Here is a 16004-nt window from a genome sequence, read left to right as displayed (position 1 = left end):
ACCTACATACAAGAAAATTTTAAATCCCTCAATAAATAACTGCATACTAGGGCTTTCGATTCGGGATTTTTTTCAGAACCGGTATTGGTGTTCTAGTATTTTTCTATCCCAGGACTCCGGCGCTGATATCGTAAAAATAATAAATTAATAATTTCTTTTTATATTACATGATATTATGTATAGATTAGGTAACATTACTTATGAAGTATATTAAACTTATATATGATAAGCTACACAAAAGAAAAAATATACACCACGGTAAATTTCTTTCAATATTTGATGTGGAGTCCACATTACTGAAATGATTTATGTTAACAGGACCTACCTATAAACTTTAGTTTGGTAGTTAGAGCCTTAAAAGAAGAGAAACACAGGCGATGCCATAGTAATCATATTTATTAGTTACATGAATATCTATCTCGTACATACAACCGTTTAAGAGATACAGTTGGGAATTAACATTAAACATTATACGATGTTTTTGTAGATAGGCCTCTCTGATCTTAAAATGAGAAATAATTTTTTTTAATACCTACGGTACTCATGAAAAACATAATTTGGACCAAATTTTCACAATTTTCAGACTTAAGGGGATGTGATATTTTTACAAAAAAATTATAAGATGTCCAGATTGAATAGGTTTATAATGCACATCTCTAAATATTATATAATAATGTCGCTTTCTGCTCTGTCTGTTTGTTCGCTCAGTCCATATAAACTATGCGACGGATTTTGGTAGGGTGTTCATTATTTATTTTGTATTATAGAAACAAACAGTACATGATTTACAGAGATTAAATAATATACAGGAATAAGATACTTCATGTTGGGTACCTATGATATGTTTCCTTGTATCTTAGAATTCACAACCTCAAAACTTTACTCGAAAGCATTCACAACCCCGAGCAATGTCGGATACAAGTCAGCTATAAACCTATCATACCAGCTATAAACCTATCATACCAGCTATAAACCTATCATACCAGCTATAAACCTATCATACCAGCTATAAACCTATCATACCAGCTATAAACCTATCATACCAGCTATAAACCTATCATACCAGCTATAAACTTGAAATTTCTCATCGAATTTCTGAATCATTACTAGTTTTTTTTAATGTTCTATATAATATATTTCATATTTTTAAAGATATAGTGAAATCAAATATCATTTTTAGAAACTAGATAAAATTAAATTTATTTATTTTAAATGTACTTTAATATTTATGAAATGGAATATTTTTTCTCCAAACGTCGAAAAATTGTAGAAAATACAAAATATTGAATACATATTTCATTTAATTAAGGAATAATATATAAAATTGCCACTTTACTTTTTATCTCGTTTACACAATAAAAAAAAAAAACAAAAAGAAAAATTACAGTCTATTCAGTGTTTACTAAAACTCCGTTTAACGGTTATGAAGTGTTTTTTTAGTAAGGCTGTCTTAGAGATTTTATCTCCAAGACAAAAAAAAACTTATGTGCTAGTTGATGAATAATTAATCACAAAATATACTAGCTTAATAAAACTCTATACATGTGCTGTGAAATACCGACTACTGCTTTAAAATTAAACACTTAATCAGGATGAAATAAGAAATCCCCGCTTCCAATATAAACATACAATAACAAATCATAATCTTGCTTGAAATTTAATGCATGGCTTCCAGTGAAAATATTAATAACATAAACAAGTCGCGTAGTTTATAATAATTATTGCCGATTTGTAACACATAAACTCCGCACTACGCAGCATTATCGGATCAATGTATGCTCAGCTGGGATGCGTCATCTCACAACACAACACAACAAAGACACAAACTCGCACCTAATCTAGACTCTGCCTCTGGCTTTGGGCAGCGGTCTTCCCCGATTCAATGATTGATACGGTCGCCGTGATATTCAAAACACAATAGAAACTGGTTGGTATAAATGCACATTACTTCGAAGAGACCACATCAGTTAACTCATAGCTTTCGCAAGATCAAAATTTTGAATTTTATTCGAATACCCAACACAAAAAAAAAACAATCCGCAATGAAGTTCTTCGCACAGTTTTTCGCCCTTTTCGTGGTGTTCATGGTAGTGGTGTCACAGGTAGCAAGTTCTCCTGCCCCTGAACCAAAATGGAAGGTCTTCAAAAAACTTGTAAGTCATGTTATCATAACATTAATCGTTTCGTAAAACATATTTTTGATAATTTACAAATGATTTTAATTTAATAAATATACATGGTGTGTAAGCACATATAAGAAGGTTTTTTAGCAGCGATAACCGAGCATATCTGGAGTAAAAAATGTAGACGACGCGCGACGTTTTGATGTCAGATTATACCTATATTTTTTTCAATTATACACAACAACAAAAATTACCATCACAAGTCTCCACTGGGTACAGGCTAGCGGTTCACGCGAACGAACTCCTTCTCGTTCCAGTATTACCGTACAGACGAGACAGAATGCGAATCACGTGATCCGTTGCGACGTGTGACCAATGGCGAAGTGAAATGGAAGAATATTTTTTGTTTGTTTTAATTTTTTTAAATATCATCGGACAGCAAAATGCCATCTACACAAGTTTTTCACTCCGAAAATGCTCCGAAAAAAATAATTGATTGTGTTTGTTATGTTTTGATTTTAAATTTTTAAGCCCATTTTTTGATATCATTTTTAAACTTTTTATTCCAGGAAAGAGTAGGACAAAACGTCCGTGATGGAGTCATCAAGGCCGGCCCCGCAGTAGGTGTCCTCACTAGCGCCAAGGCCCTTGGAAAATAAAAGATTGAAAACAAAAAAGAAAATTAAAATGTATATAGTAGGTAGTGAGAATTAGATAAATAAATTATTATGATGTTTCTTTTGAGATATTAGAAGAACGTTATTATTATAACATCAATTTGGGTAAAAATTTTGATAAAGAAATTTTGTAAATATGACGTACGAATAGACGTGCAATACTTTATATATCATTGTTCTGCAATAAAAAATTAAAAACTTCAATTTTTGTTTGCATGATTAAATCCCCTTTCTTTTTATGACACACAAGATTGATATTTTTTTCCTTAAAGTCATAAAAAACATGTTTGAACACATTCATTTTTGTGGTTGTTATGTTTACTGTGGTACTTACGAGAAGATATTAAGATCTATATCCTGATAAACAGTATATGGGTATATACATGGTGCACCAAAACTCGTAACAAATGGGAAACGGGTGAACATTGAACATACATCACATTTGGAGTCGATTTTTTCTATGGTAAGTTTTTTGATTCAAGCTTTCGTTTTCGAGTAAATCGAGTTCGACTTTGGAATTTTTCAGTCTCTAGGGTGTTCCAATAGCAGATTTTACTTTGAAATGCGTCGAAACGTAGACCTGGCTCCATTATTTTTTTAGCCTTTAGTTGCCAAGAAGGGAAAAATCAAAAAATAAGTTTTTTTGAGTTCTCTATATGATGTAGTTTTTCACTACTAATTTTCGAACATCATGTGTAAAAACGAGTATCCCAGTGTTAGCTTGCTTTTATACAAATTACTGTTTTATCGATAGATATTTTATTGATACATACAATTTTGCACACTTGCCCTTCAAAACAAGAGGAAGGTCTCTGTCGATGAGATTTTGAAAATCAACCCCGATCCTCCTTTTCCACCCCGAAGCAGAATCAAGCCTGGGGAACTCTGGATGCTTCTGGACTATCCGTACGATAGTCTCGAGGACTTCTTCCGTCGGTTGTAAGGCGAGCTGATTTTCTTGAAGTTTTTCATTTTTTTGCGCACACAGAGAGATGGTTGTTGTTAAAAACACTTGTGTTTTAATATATTGATTTATTGCGTTTTAATTCAGATGAATTTGCAATGATTCTACTTTTTAGCTCAGAGGCTTTAAGGTATCGAATGAAAGTGAATTTTGTAAAAGGTAGGAATACAAGAATATCACAATGATTTGCACATTTTAACCCAATCCCGTTGTTTTGACATAAAAACCCATAGACAAAACGTAGCACAGACAGACAATGACAGACAATTCTATGAAAATCTCCTGCAGGAAGACTTGTGGCCCCGAGGAGTGCCGGTACGACACTACAGGTACTTTAAACCGCGAGAAACTACTGCGACGCCGCAAATTGCATCTCACCAAAATAAGGAACCGAGCGCCCGAAAGTGACTAGATGGCGATAATGATGTCACCCATTCGTCTCTCTACTACCAGAATGCCCGTGGACTCAGGTCGAAATCGCAGGACTTCCTAATGAGCGTGCTAGGGCAAGAGACCGACATCATTGTAATTACAGAAACCTGGCTGAACAGTAGTGTATATAATGCACAGCTGTTTGATGAGCGCTATGAAGTACACAGAAGAGACCGTCACACAGGACAGACAAGAGGAGGAGGAGTACTGGTCGCTTTGCGGCGGAATAACGCTGGACCTTGTGCCGAGAGACTTCGACATCTCGAGACTGACGGAGAAAATATGTGGCTGAAAATTAATTTAAATGGATTGAAAATATACACATGTATTGTTTACATTCCACCGGCATCACCTGTTGAAAGGTATACTAGCCTCTTTGAAAATATTATCTCAAATCACAAATTACTAAATAACAAAAAAATACTGCTAATAGGTGATTTTAATTTCTACTCGTGTTTAAATTTCAAAAACACTACTTCTGAATTTTCGTATGTATTGGATTTATTTCAAATGTCAAACAAAAACTTTGTGTTAAATTCGAAAGGACTTTCATTAGACAATTGTGAGTAACTTTGATTTGAATGTGTGCCTGTCTATTTTTTCGCTAGTTAGCGAAGATCCTTACTATCCATCACTGGACGTAGAGTTTCTATATGTGAAAAAAAAATGTAAAAATGAACCAGTTAATGATAATAATAAATTATGAGTAAAATGCGCGGGTGGAAATTCGAAAATAGCAATTTTAAACAGATTTATAATCACTTACAATCGCACGATTGGCAACTTTTGATGAATTTTGATAACGTTAATTTAGCCGTAGACTATTTCTATTCTACTATTTATAATTACTTCGATATGTGCTTCAAAAGGAAACGCATTCCGAAGAATGAAAGAAAGTATCCTCAATGGTTTTCCAATGAAATTATTAGTGATATAAAGCGAAAGTTCAGACATTTTAGAAAATGGAAGAAAACTGGACTAGTAAGAGAACGTGAAATGTTTTGTTGTCTTAGAGCTAAAATTAAACGCAGTATGCAATTGGCCCATACAAATTACATTAATATCATTGAAAAAAACATCGAATCTGATCCCAGGTCGTTCTGGAAATATGTCTCATCCAAAACAAGTGATGGTGGGTTTGTCGACCATGTCACTTGGAATGGACAGTCACACTCGGGAATTGATATTCCCGAAGCATTCGCGGACTATTTTAAATCGGTTTACAGTCAGCAAGTTACGGATTTAAGTTCATTTATACCGGGGAATTATACATCATCAGCAGCGCAGAATGTTGATATTCCCAACATCACAAAATCTGATATGTTAGCTGCAGTTAAAAAACTCAAAGCGAAAACGTCATTTGGACCTGATTTTATTCCGTCATTTTTATTAAAAGGTTGTATAGAGCCTTTATTAATACCCCTACTTAAAATTTTTGATTTTTCACTTATCACGGGAACATTTCCTAATTTATGGAAGATCTCTAAAGTTACACCACTGTATAAGGATGGGATAAATATTTGGTCTCTAACTACAGACCAGTAGCGATCCTCTCCTCTCCGGCAAAATTGTTCGAACTAATAATTCATAAATATATCTACGCCCAAGTAGAACCTTATTTAATAAACGAACAACATGGTTTTAGATCTGGCAGATCGACTGTGTCAAATCTGATGGTCTTTACGGAATATGTATCTCAAGCTCTTGACGGTAACAACCAAGTTGACGTCTCATATAACGACTTCGCAAAGGTTTTTGATACCGTAGACCCGCTGATACTCTTAAATAAATTAGACCGTTTTGGATTCTCGGTAAAAGTTTTAAATTTATTTGTAAGCTATTTATCAAGTAGATAGCAATACGTAACGTATGGTATTTCTAACTCGTCGTACTTTCACACAAACTCTGGGGTTCCTCAAGGGTCTAATCTTGGTCCTTTCCTTTTTTCCCTTTTTATTAATGACATTCATCATGCTATAAAGTTTGCGAAATTTTCGTTATTTGCAGATGACTTGAAGCTATTTTTAAGAATCCGGACCTTAGAAAACTGCGCACAGCTCCAGAGAGACATAAATGCTATCGTGGTATGGAGTGAAATTAACAAATTAGGTTTTAATTTTAAAAAATGCGCCATAATGTGCTATACTAGAGCAAACACTATGATTTACTTCAACTATAGGATGTCCCAATATTCTCTTAAACATATTTCTGAACCGAAAGATTTGGGAATAACCTTTGACCCACACTTAACATTTCACGTTCATATTGAAACGATATGCAGCAGGGCTTTGAGAATGCTTGGATTTGTGCTATGTAACTCCAGGTATTTCTGCAGCTCTGCCGTGTTTTGCTTGCTATATTTTAGCCTAGTACGTAGTATTTTGGAAAGTGGCTCAATAATATGGGGACCAGGGGATGCAACGTACACTTCTATGGTAGAGAAAGTACAAAAGAAGTTTCTACGTTATCTTTATCTTAGAGACTTCGGGTACTATCCTTATTTATACCCATCAGCCTTCCTTTCCGGAATGCTAGGTATCGATAGTCTTGTCAACAGGCGGAAATATGCGTTGCTGATGATGGCCTATAACTTGTTGAACGGTCACATCAACAATCTAGAAATTTTGAATAAAATTTTATTTTACGTCCCTGATAACTTCGCAAGAGCGCGTAGATACAAACCATTCATTCTTCCGAGATGTAGGACTAACTTACCATCAGCAATGCCTCTCGGAAGAATGATAGGCCTTCTAAACTCACTAGCCTCTGACATCGACATTTTCCACCTGAGCATTACTAAATTTAAATTGCTAATTAGGCAATTATGATTGTATAATGTATCTTTGTTAATGGATATTTTTATTCTGTAAATATACATTTAAAATATAAATAAATACATAGAAAAGATGACAGGAAAGGTGACACACAGACGCGAATTTAATGTAAAGGATTCTACACATCGAGATTAGAAAAATAAGGTTAATTTGAAATGATAAATAAGGAAACACGAAATGAAATATTAAATCAGACAAAGCAACACTCAACAGCTTCATCCTAGTATGTTATATACATAGAATATTCTCTAAACATATTTTAATAAGTTTATTAGCAATTGCTTAAGAAAGATCTTTGCACAAGTGCCTACTTCATTCACCATGATTTGTCTAATTCAAGGGGAAAAGTGAAAGCTTTCCTACTAAGTGGGCTTTCACCAGCTGCTAAGATTATGTCAGCTTAGTTCCCAGGCATTTTAATAAAATATTACACGAAAAATGTGTCCCATTACTTAGATGGCTTGATTAATAATTAATTAGTCCCCTGCGATCAACTGTCGAAATAATCCCACGGATTGAGCCACGGCTTTTGGATGGGGGTTGTTCACAACTATTCATCAAAGGGAGGTCTTGGAAACATTGAACGATGCCATTTATTATAGGTATTTTTGGAAGAGGAATGAATCTGCCAATACTATTTATACTGAAAAGTTGGAAAGTAAAGTTACATTATTTGTAGAAGCTGGTGGTCAGATGGGTGATGAACAATGAACATCTTTCAAATCGCAGATAGATTGGGAAAAAATCGCCCTGTTTTTTTATAATTTTCATTAAAATTAATATCATTAAAATTAATTTTAATAGTAAAATGCACCCGTGGATCTCAAAATTTCCGTAGCTAAGATAAACTAGTACTGTCTAAAATAGAAGAAAGTTTTTTTTTCAATCACGTAAATATGAATTTAAATAATGAAAGAAAAACAAAGTCATAGCTTTTTAACTAAAAGTCGTACTCGTCAAAAACATACATTTCCTGGAATTTGTTTAAATTCTGGATACTCACCACTTTTTAAACATAAGCACCTCCTTCTATAGAAGATAAAAATTTTACAAAATCGAGAGCGATGAAAACTAATTTCACGAATTATTTTAGTTAATATAAATGATTATTCTCTGTAAACTGAATAATTATTTAACAAATAAAAAAATAGAAAATATCGCCATTAGAAAATTTTATATTTGAAATTTGAAACATTTTTGTAAAATGTCTTATTTACAAAAAACATATTATGTAAAATTACAAATTCGTTGCTTTCTTCGAAAATATAATATTGATAATACTGACCCGTGAAAAATCACGGAATATTGTTATTTCAATTTTGAAAAAGATTGGAAAATTTTTAAAATACCTAATTTATTTTTATCGCTTGTCGTCTGAATTCACGCAATCAGTTTTAATTTTGAAAATTTCAAAACAATTTTATCTTACTTGAATTATTTCAAGCCCGACAATCGAAATTAATATTTTTATTATTAATAATCAATTTTTGTTTTCTATTATGGCCTAGGTATTGTAATATAGCCCATTTCCAGGAGTAGTTACGTTTCCTTCTCTAGTAAGACAAAAATCTTTGATTTTTCTATAGGATCACAGGTATGTAATTTTTCTCTTGTGTATGGCACGAACTCCCTCGCATGCCACTCTCATCGAGAAATCTTTATTTTTTTCTCATATCTCATACATCTTATTTGAAAATATTCGGCATTCTCAGCATTTTTTGATCTCCAATCCTCGAGTTTCCTTTCAATGGCACGCGCACCTATCGACCTCCCACTTCTCTTCTCTACGAAGGGGAACAACTCTGAATGAAAGGCAATTGAAATATAGTTTTTTCTTGTTGCCAAATACAACGGACATCGCCCCTGACATTGTGCTATTTCAATAATACCGGACAATATCTGGAATATTTATTGCGTTCCACGGGATTTATGAATGGCGGGAATCCCTTTTTCAGTAATTTTCCGGATTATATGAAAGAGTCACTGAATTGTAAAAGGCGGAAACAATATACATAAATTCCTAGAAACAAACGAATGCTGCAATTATTTTTACGCTATTATTATCAGTCACACGCGGAGAAAAATGAGTATGGATTTTAATCAAGATACCATTAAAAGTATTACTGCATGACCATTTCGTAATAAAATATTAGTCATTAAGAATATAACACGTGTTCACGCAGGTGCCCTTGTCCGAATAAATATAATGAACGAGATGCCAAAGTGTTATTATTTTGAAGAACACGTTTTCCGACTTCCTCATAAAATATTCGTGTTTTCTGATAGTTTGTTATGAAATTTGTCAAATCATTCAGATCAGTATGTTTTCTCCGTGCACCTATTTGTAGTTGGCAGTTGAATCATTTAAGTTGATGTTTTAAAAATAATTCTAAAAGGAAGTAGAATTAAATAATTGAAATAAAAATTGTTAACAATGTGCAATGTTCCCGGATTTAACATATCTCAGCCGTGACGCTTGTACGTACACTATAACGAAATGCATTATTTTCCACTGTTAATCGGAAAGACAATTCTTGTGTATTTTTATAAACAACAATAAATACAACAACAATAACAATAAGCAATTTGTAAAAAATAATCAATTAGGCTCATGGTAGTGGGGTAAAAAATAACGAATAATAACAGTTATTGTTGAGAACTCTAAACAGCCACCAACAGTTAATTACTTCATAGCACGAAACGTTAGGCGCCATTGATACCATTTATTAAAAAAGTGTATTTTAAATGGCTTTGTTTTCAGAGGTTCAAATAGTAAACTAATGTACGGTTATGGTAAAAGTAGATTTATTTTTTTCATGAAAACGGGTGGTTTTCACCACACTTCTTATCGCAGATCTCTTCAAGACCAAGGAGCACACTTTCAACTCTCCTTTAAAATATATCCTTACAACATCCCTAGAGAAGATACAGGCCCTCAGTGAAATCTCACGGTTCTTTGGAGTATATAAAATAAATTTTTATTATGAGATCGATTTTCAAGTGCCAGTCCAAAAAGGTTAGAACTTTTATTATTCCTTCAGAAGAACGCACTAAAATAATCAAAAAATTTGTACTTAAGAATTTGAAGCCTTTAAAAAAACGGACAAAATAAATAGTGTGACACGGTGTTATAGTCACAATTGCTCCACAGATACAATAGTAAATAAGAAAACGAGAAATTCTATGTTGTAAGTGTTTAAGTACCTAGTTATTTTTCCAGATGAAATTTTGGTTTGGATTTAAAATAAGAAAAAAATTAGGATCATACTTGTTTGGATGCGAGTTCACAGAACTACTAAGGAATTGATTTTAGGTATAAACCTATTGTTTGTATGATGCAAACACTTTTGGACGGTTATAGGTACTTAATTCAATAATCATTTTAATAAGCACCGCTCCAATATTAGCCATTTAATCATAAATTACAACAATAACACGACCACAAAAATAAAGCTCCTCGTAAAGTTAGGTAGGTACTCGTATCTTTCAGCCGCATTGGTCTCGCTATGAGGAAGAGCGAACACAATTACACGCACTGCTGGGCACACTAAATCCCACGGAACTATTCGCAATGAACCTACCGAGATAGGCAGACACTTACTATCCCGACAATCCTTTACAGGGGTGGGTACCTGCAGGAATAGGAATCGAAATATCTATTTGTTTTTGTGTCTTACAAATAAGTATTAGTATATTATCAATACAAGTTAGGATTAGAATATTAACAATACAAGTTAGTATTAGTATATTAACAGTACAAGTTAGTAGTAGTATATTCACAATACGAAGTTCGGTTAGCATTAGTATATTAGCAATATGAAACTCAGTTAGTATTTATATACTAACAATACAAGTTAGTATTAGTATAATAACAATAAAAAGTTCAGAAATGCCCCTAGAACAAGGCAACATATTCATTTTGTCAGATGATTGCCATCGATCATTCTTTTTATTCGTCGGGTAGGCTAGATAAGTCAGAAAAATGTCTTTTGGTGGTGAGGGGGGGCTAAATTCAAGATGTTTGTTGTTTGAGTAACGTTGACTTAAAAATTGTTTTTAGTGTAAATGAAATATGCAAAATTATTGTCGTGAAATTGCAAGTTACCAGAATATTTGAGAATAGGCGTTGTATTTTCTGAATATCTCTCGAACTCTAATATTGATTTGTCAATCAAAATCTCTTGTTTGAAATTCAATCGCCAACCAATATTCAATATCTAATTATTCATTAGTTTACCGCCGACAACTAAAAAATAGGAACAATGGTTCATCTTATTCCTTTCTTATCCTTTTGATATATCAGCTAACATGTCAACATTAAATTTTTTTCACAGGACCCGAAAAACAGGTTGTCGGTGCCTTCAAAATCTCAGCATTCCGTCTTCCCGAAAGAGGATACCGCAATATGAACTAAATCCCATAATATTCAACTGTACGTCTTCGTGATATATCCAGTCATATAATGCTGCCCCCTGCGTAAGATGTGATATTCGATGCGATATCGTCAACCATTAATTATGGATTCTACACCGAGGACTTTTATTATGGAGGTACGCTTAATGGAGAATCTTCGGGTAATTTACCGAAGGGTTTTGTAAAATATGAGAATGGTTAACTTGAGATATCATTCCTTCTCTGTCCGTTAGATGCTTTATTGACGGTATTATTTTACCTTTATTGGGTAATGTGTTCTAATAATGTGGCGGACAGAAATTGGCTTTTATCGGCAGGTCGAATTAGGGTTTAAAGAGCTTTAGCGAACCTATGCGTGCTAACATAAATTCAAATGGTTTTTGCGAAGAATATGACATGGCTACCAACAATTTTATTTTAACATATCTTGCAATATGTCATCACTGAGTTCTGACTGCTTAGTCTTGTAATGGGTTAACCACGACGAATATACAGAGTGTGCCTTCTTGTAATATTTGGGGAGACCGATGCATTTGCTTAAATCCTAATAAACTGCTGAAATAAGCGCACGCAACTAGTTTCTACCTACTGTACCAGTCTATTTTATCAGTAGGCAAAGGTAATGAGTGAAAAAACATAGTTCAGATTTGCTCACTAAAAATTAAAATAAAAATGGTTCGAATCTAAATAGTAGTCTCTCTGAATATTTGACTAGCTATGGAGGCTTATCTCTTACCCGCATAAAATAAAATAAAGTTGGTTGTTCTCAGGTGAAAAAAATGTAACAAGCAGTAATTGTTGAATGAAACACTAGCATATATTGAATAATTTCGCGGATAAGAGATAAGCCTCCATAGCTCAGTGGTCAGAGCTTTCGACCGGAAATCGAATGGACACGGGTTCGAGTCCCGTTGGCGTCATGTATTTTTTATCAGGAGATTTTTTCAATATGGATGAGTGTTTCAGGCGAACAATTATTGCTTATAAAAATAATTGTTATCCTTTGTGCTATGCATAAATAAAATCTTGTCTTAAAAACATTAATTTATCAAAAAAATAATAATTAATATTTGACAAGTTCAAGTATTTCACCTAAAAATGTAGACAATTTGTCTCAACGCCATCTAGTGAGAGAGTTAGCACTTACAATGCCTTTCTCATATTAAATAAAGTTGGTTGTTCTCAGGTGAAAAAAATGTAACAAGCAGTAATTGTTGAATGAAACACTAGCATATATTGAATAATTTCGCGGGTAAGAGATAAGCCTCCATAGCTCAGTGGTCAGAGCTTTCGACCGGAAATCGAATGGACACGGGTTCGAGTCCCGTTGGCGTCATGTATTTTTTATCAGGAGATTTTTTCAATATGGATGAGTGTTTCAGGCGAACAATTATTGCTTATAAAAATAATACCTTATTGTATTTTAAATGATAAAAATGTGAAATAATCGATCTAATAAAATTTACTATTTGTGATTTGTATTACTGGTCGAGACCCTTACCCCTCTACCTGCCTTATCATTTGAAATGTTCAGCCCAAATTCCAGAATCTTGTAGAGGACACCTAATATTTAAAAAAAGTTGTATTTTAAACTTTATTTGGTTTAAAATTTTGCCAAATGAAATTCAATTCAAAAATATGAAGAGGGATCTAACTTTTCCCTAAAGAAAAGAATTTAATATTACAATTCGCGTTTAATCATACCTGAGGAGGCGATAATGTTTGATGGTATTATTTTCTTCCTGTGCAATTTAAAATGATAATATTTTCATATCAATAGGAGGGAATATTGAATTCCCAGAATAGGGGCAACCTCCTCCCCCCTCCCTAACCCCACAGGGGGATTGAGATATTTAACAGCTTGCATTTATGTGAGGGGTGAACTTTATTAGTTACTCCCGTTTCACCAACATACTTGCAAGACGACAAAATGCTAAATAAGTACGATGGCGAAGGTTTATGGTCAGATAGCCTAATTAAAGATATCTAGAATACTCTAATCTACCTATATTTATATGATAAATAACATTCGGTTGACTTGTTTATAAAAAATAACATAATCTATATCAATAAAATTTCACAGCATAAAATCCCTTTTTATATATTTGTTTTTGTTTAGTTTCACATGCGAGTGAAAGGAGGCTTTTCACATGTGAGTAAAAGGAGGAGGAGAGAGAACGTTCTACAATAATTCTATATCCAAATTGTAAAAATATGCAAACTCTTAAAAGAGATGTGTAATCATAGAGCAGTACAATAGACAATACAAAAACTCCAATTCGAATTCACGAGATTGATTATATTCCATTTGCAATTTATTTCAAGCAATAGTCTGACATATTGCGGCGAACCACTTTATTGAAGGATTTGGGTCAATAGGCTAAGATTATTTTTTCTTATCATGTGAAAGATCAATAAAAACACACAATTTAACAAAGAACTACTGTATTTTCTTATCACTGTTGTCCGATAAGGAAACACCTCATTATTTTTAAATAAATTTATCGTCTACTTCTTGTGCTAAATGAGTTCCATCCAGATTATCACTTCCGAAATCCGCAGGAAACCGGCTGGCGGGTATGGCCGTCCCCATCCTGTAGGCAGTTTGGACTGAGAAGGCTGTGTGTAGAGAGGCCGCAGGCTCTAGGTGCGCAGGATATTGGACGGAAAAGCCCTCTATCGTTTTTTAGTTAACTTTTATTACGTCTGCCACATAACGTGGCGGATGTGGAGCCTGAGGAATTGTCTTCGTATGTCAGCACTTATATTTCGCGCCTGGGGTTGTTTTGCAAGGGCTTCATACTTTTAAAAAATTAATACAGCTTACAGGATCAGGCGTAGTTGGAAATGGTCAAGGTTGTCTCACGTTTAAAAAAAATAAAATAAACTTTTTAATATTTGTTTTTCAAACAGTTCTACTTATAACCTGACGCCATTCAAAGATTATCACAACACATGAATATATTGTAAAGGGATCAGTTTTTATTTACGTTTCTTTAGATGCAAGTAAGGTTGTCACTGTCTACTTCTCGATAAGTTTTTTAAATAATATTATTTTAACCCTTTTACAATAATATAAACCAAATGCTGTCATATGAATATTCAAAGCGCCAAAGGGATGAGTTCTCACACTCTCAAACTCGGGTGAAACGGTTGTAAAAAATGACAGACCCAATGTGCACATAATTATCCTAAGCTATCCATTATTTGTTAGGAATCTCTGTCAATTATGCGACATATCTAAGGGTAGATATATTTAACAGAACTCTCTTCTGCACATAAAGGCACGCGCCTTCAACAAGATAATAAAAGTTCTTCAATAAAGCAACAGCCGCTGTAAGTCGTTTTCGGGCGGAGTTAATATTGCCGACAAAAATGCTGACTTCCCAACGCTGAGTTGGTCCAATACTTCCGGGGAATTATTGAATAAAGCGCATTGAAACGGCGCCCAATAAAATTGTCACCCCAAGATGAGTCAATAATGCCGCCCGTCTTCTAGTTCAACTTAAATATGACAAGCAATTCCTTTCAATTTGCTTGTACAAGTGTATTTTTCCAGGGGTGCATAAAAATAGATCAATATTCGTGCGGTCTAACATTTAATTTCTATAACCGCTCCTTCCAAGCCAATATTATTTCATTATAAATGTATTTGTCTCTAATGTGAAAAACATGGCTGCGAATATTTTTTTTGTTAAGTTGTTTCCTTCTTGATGGAATTCGTTTAAAATATGTACTAGTTAAAAGCGGCTTGAAATTTTTCTTGAAAGTGTGTGTATAAACACGCGAGCCGAATACTGAGCTGAACCATGATTTATGGGAAAGGAACGAAGCAACCGCAATTCCTGTGAAACGCCGCTTGCCTTTGCTTTCTACTTTCCCGTAATTTGTGGCTCGGCTCGCGCATTTTTTCTACTGTCTATACGTAGTATACGACAAAGCCATTTTAACTATAATACCTACAGTAAAACAGGTTAGTTTAACTCGTTTTTGTTTTCAGAAAACGTCACCGTAATGCAATGCAAGCTGAGTGAAGATTTGTATTGATGAATGGCGATAAGGTTTTTTACAAAATTAAAGTGTTTTTTTTTGTTTTAATGTAATGAATATTTTTGCAAGAAGTAATTTTTGATTTTTTTTTCTAAATGTATCGTTTTTTTATTAATCATACTGTTTATATGAAAAAAAGTTCAGGCAAGCGTTAAATTACCTACCTGTCTGTATAATATAATAATAGAAATTTTATTTAATTGACTTTCAAAAATTAAAAACATAATATCCATGTCATTGTGATTTTATTGCACACATACACTTAAATACTAATAAAAACAAATAACAATGAATGATTGCTACAAAAATTGATCTTTAAAGTTAAATAGAACAAAACATTCCATTATTTATCCAACATACTTAATAAGGAATGTAACGTTATGTGTATAAAACAGCTGTACATCACTACTTTGTCGATTTTTTATCAATGTAAAATTTGCATAAAGAACACAACAAACCCGTGCCACTAGAATTGGCTCTACATTGAACATTGAGGCGGTACATACTAAAA

The 16004-nt window shown here is 33.5% G+C and overlaps 1 protein-coding gene and 1 long non-coding RNA gene across 2 annotated transcripts; one reads left to right on the top strand and one right to left on the bottom strand.

The window, feature by feature from the left end:
* Window positions 1-378: 378 nt before the first annotated feature.
* Window positions 379-1728, bottom strand: LOC149420975 (uncharacterized). The gene is made up of 2 exons (XR_016302626.1): window positions 1075-1728; window positions 379-994 (listed from the first exon to the last, which is right to left on the bottom strand). It is a non-coding gene; the product is annotated as an uncharacterized LOC149420975 (long non-coding RNA).
* Window positions 1729-1846: 118 nt separating this feature from the next.
* Window positions 1847-3004, top strand: LOC149420974 (uncharacterized). The gene is made up of 2 exons (XM_089635650.1): window positions 1847-2153; window positions 2693-3004. Exons 1-2 carry the CDS (start codon window positions 1938-1940, stop codon window positions 2780-2782), a joined length of 306 nt encoding a protein of 101 aa, XP_089491776.1. The 5' UTR covers window positions 1847-1937; the 3' UTR covers window positions 2783-3004.
* The last annotated feature ends 13000 nt before the right edge of the window (window positions 3005-16004 follow it).

Source organism: Hesperophylax consimilis, chromosome 9 (genome assembly GCF_061612785.1).
Source record: "Hesperophylax consimilis isolate HC1 chromosome 9, BYU_Hcon_1.0, whole genome shotgun sequence".
Classification (NCBI taxonomy): domain Eukaryota; kingdom Metazoa; phylum Arthropoda; class Insecta; order Trichoptera; family Limnephilidae; genus Hesperophylax; species Hesperophylax consimilis.
This window is presented reverse-complemented; position numbering and strand designations above follow the sequence as displayed.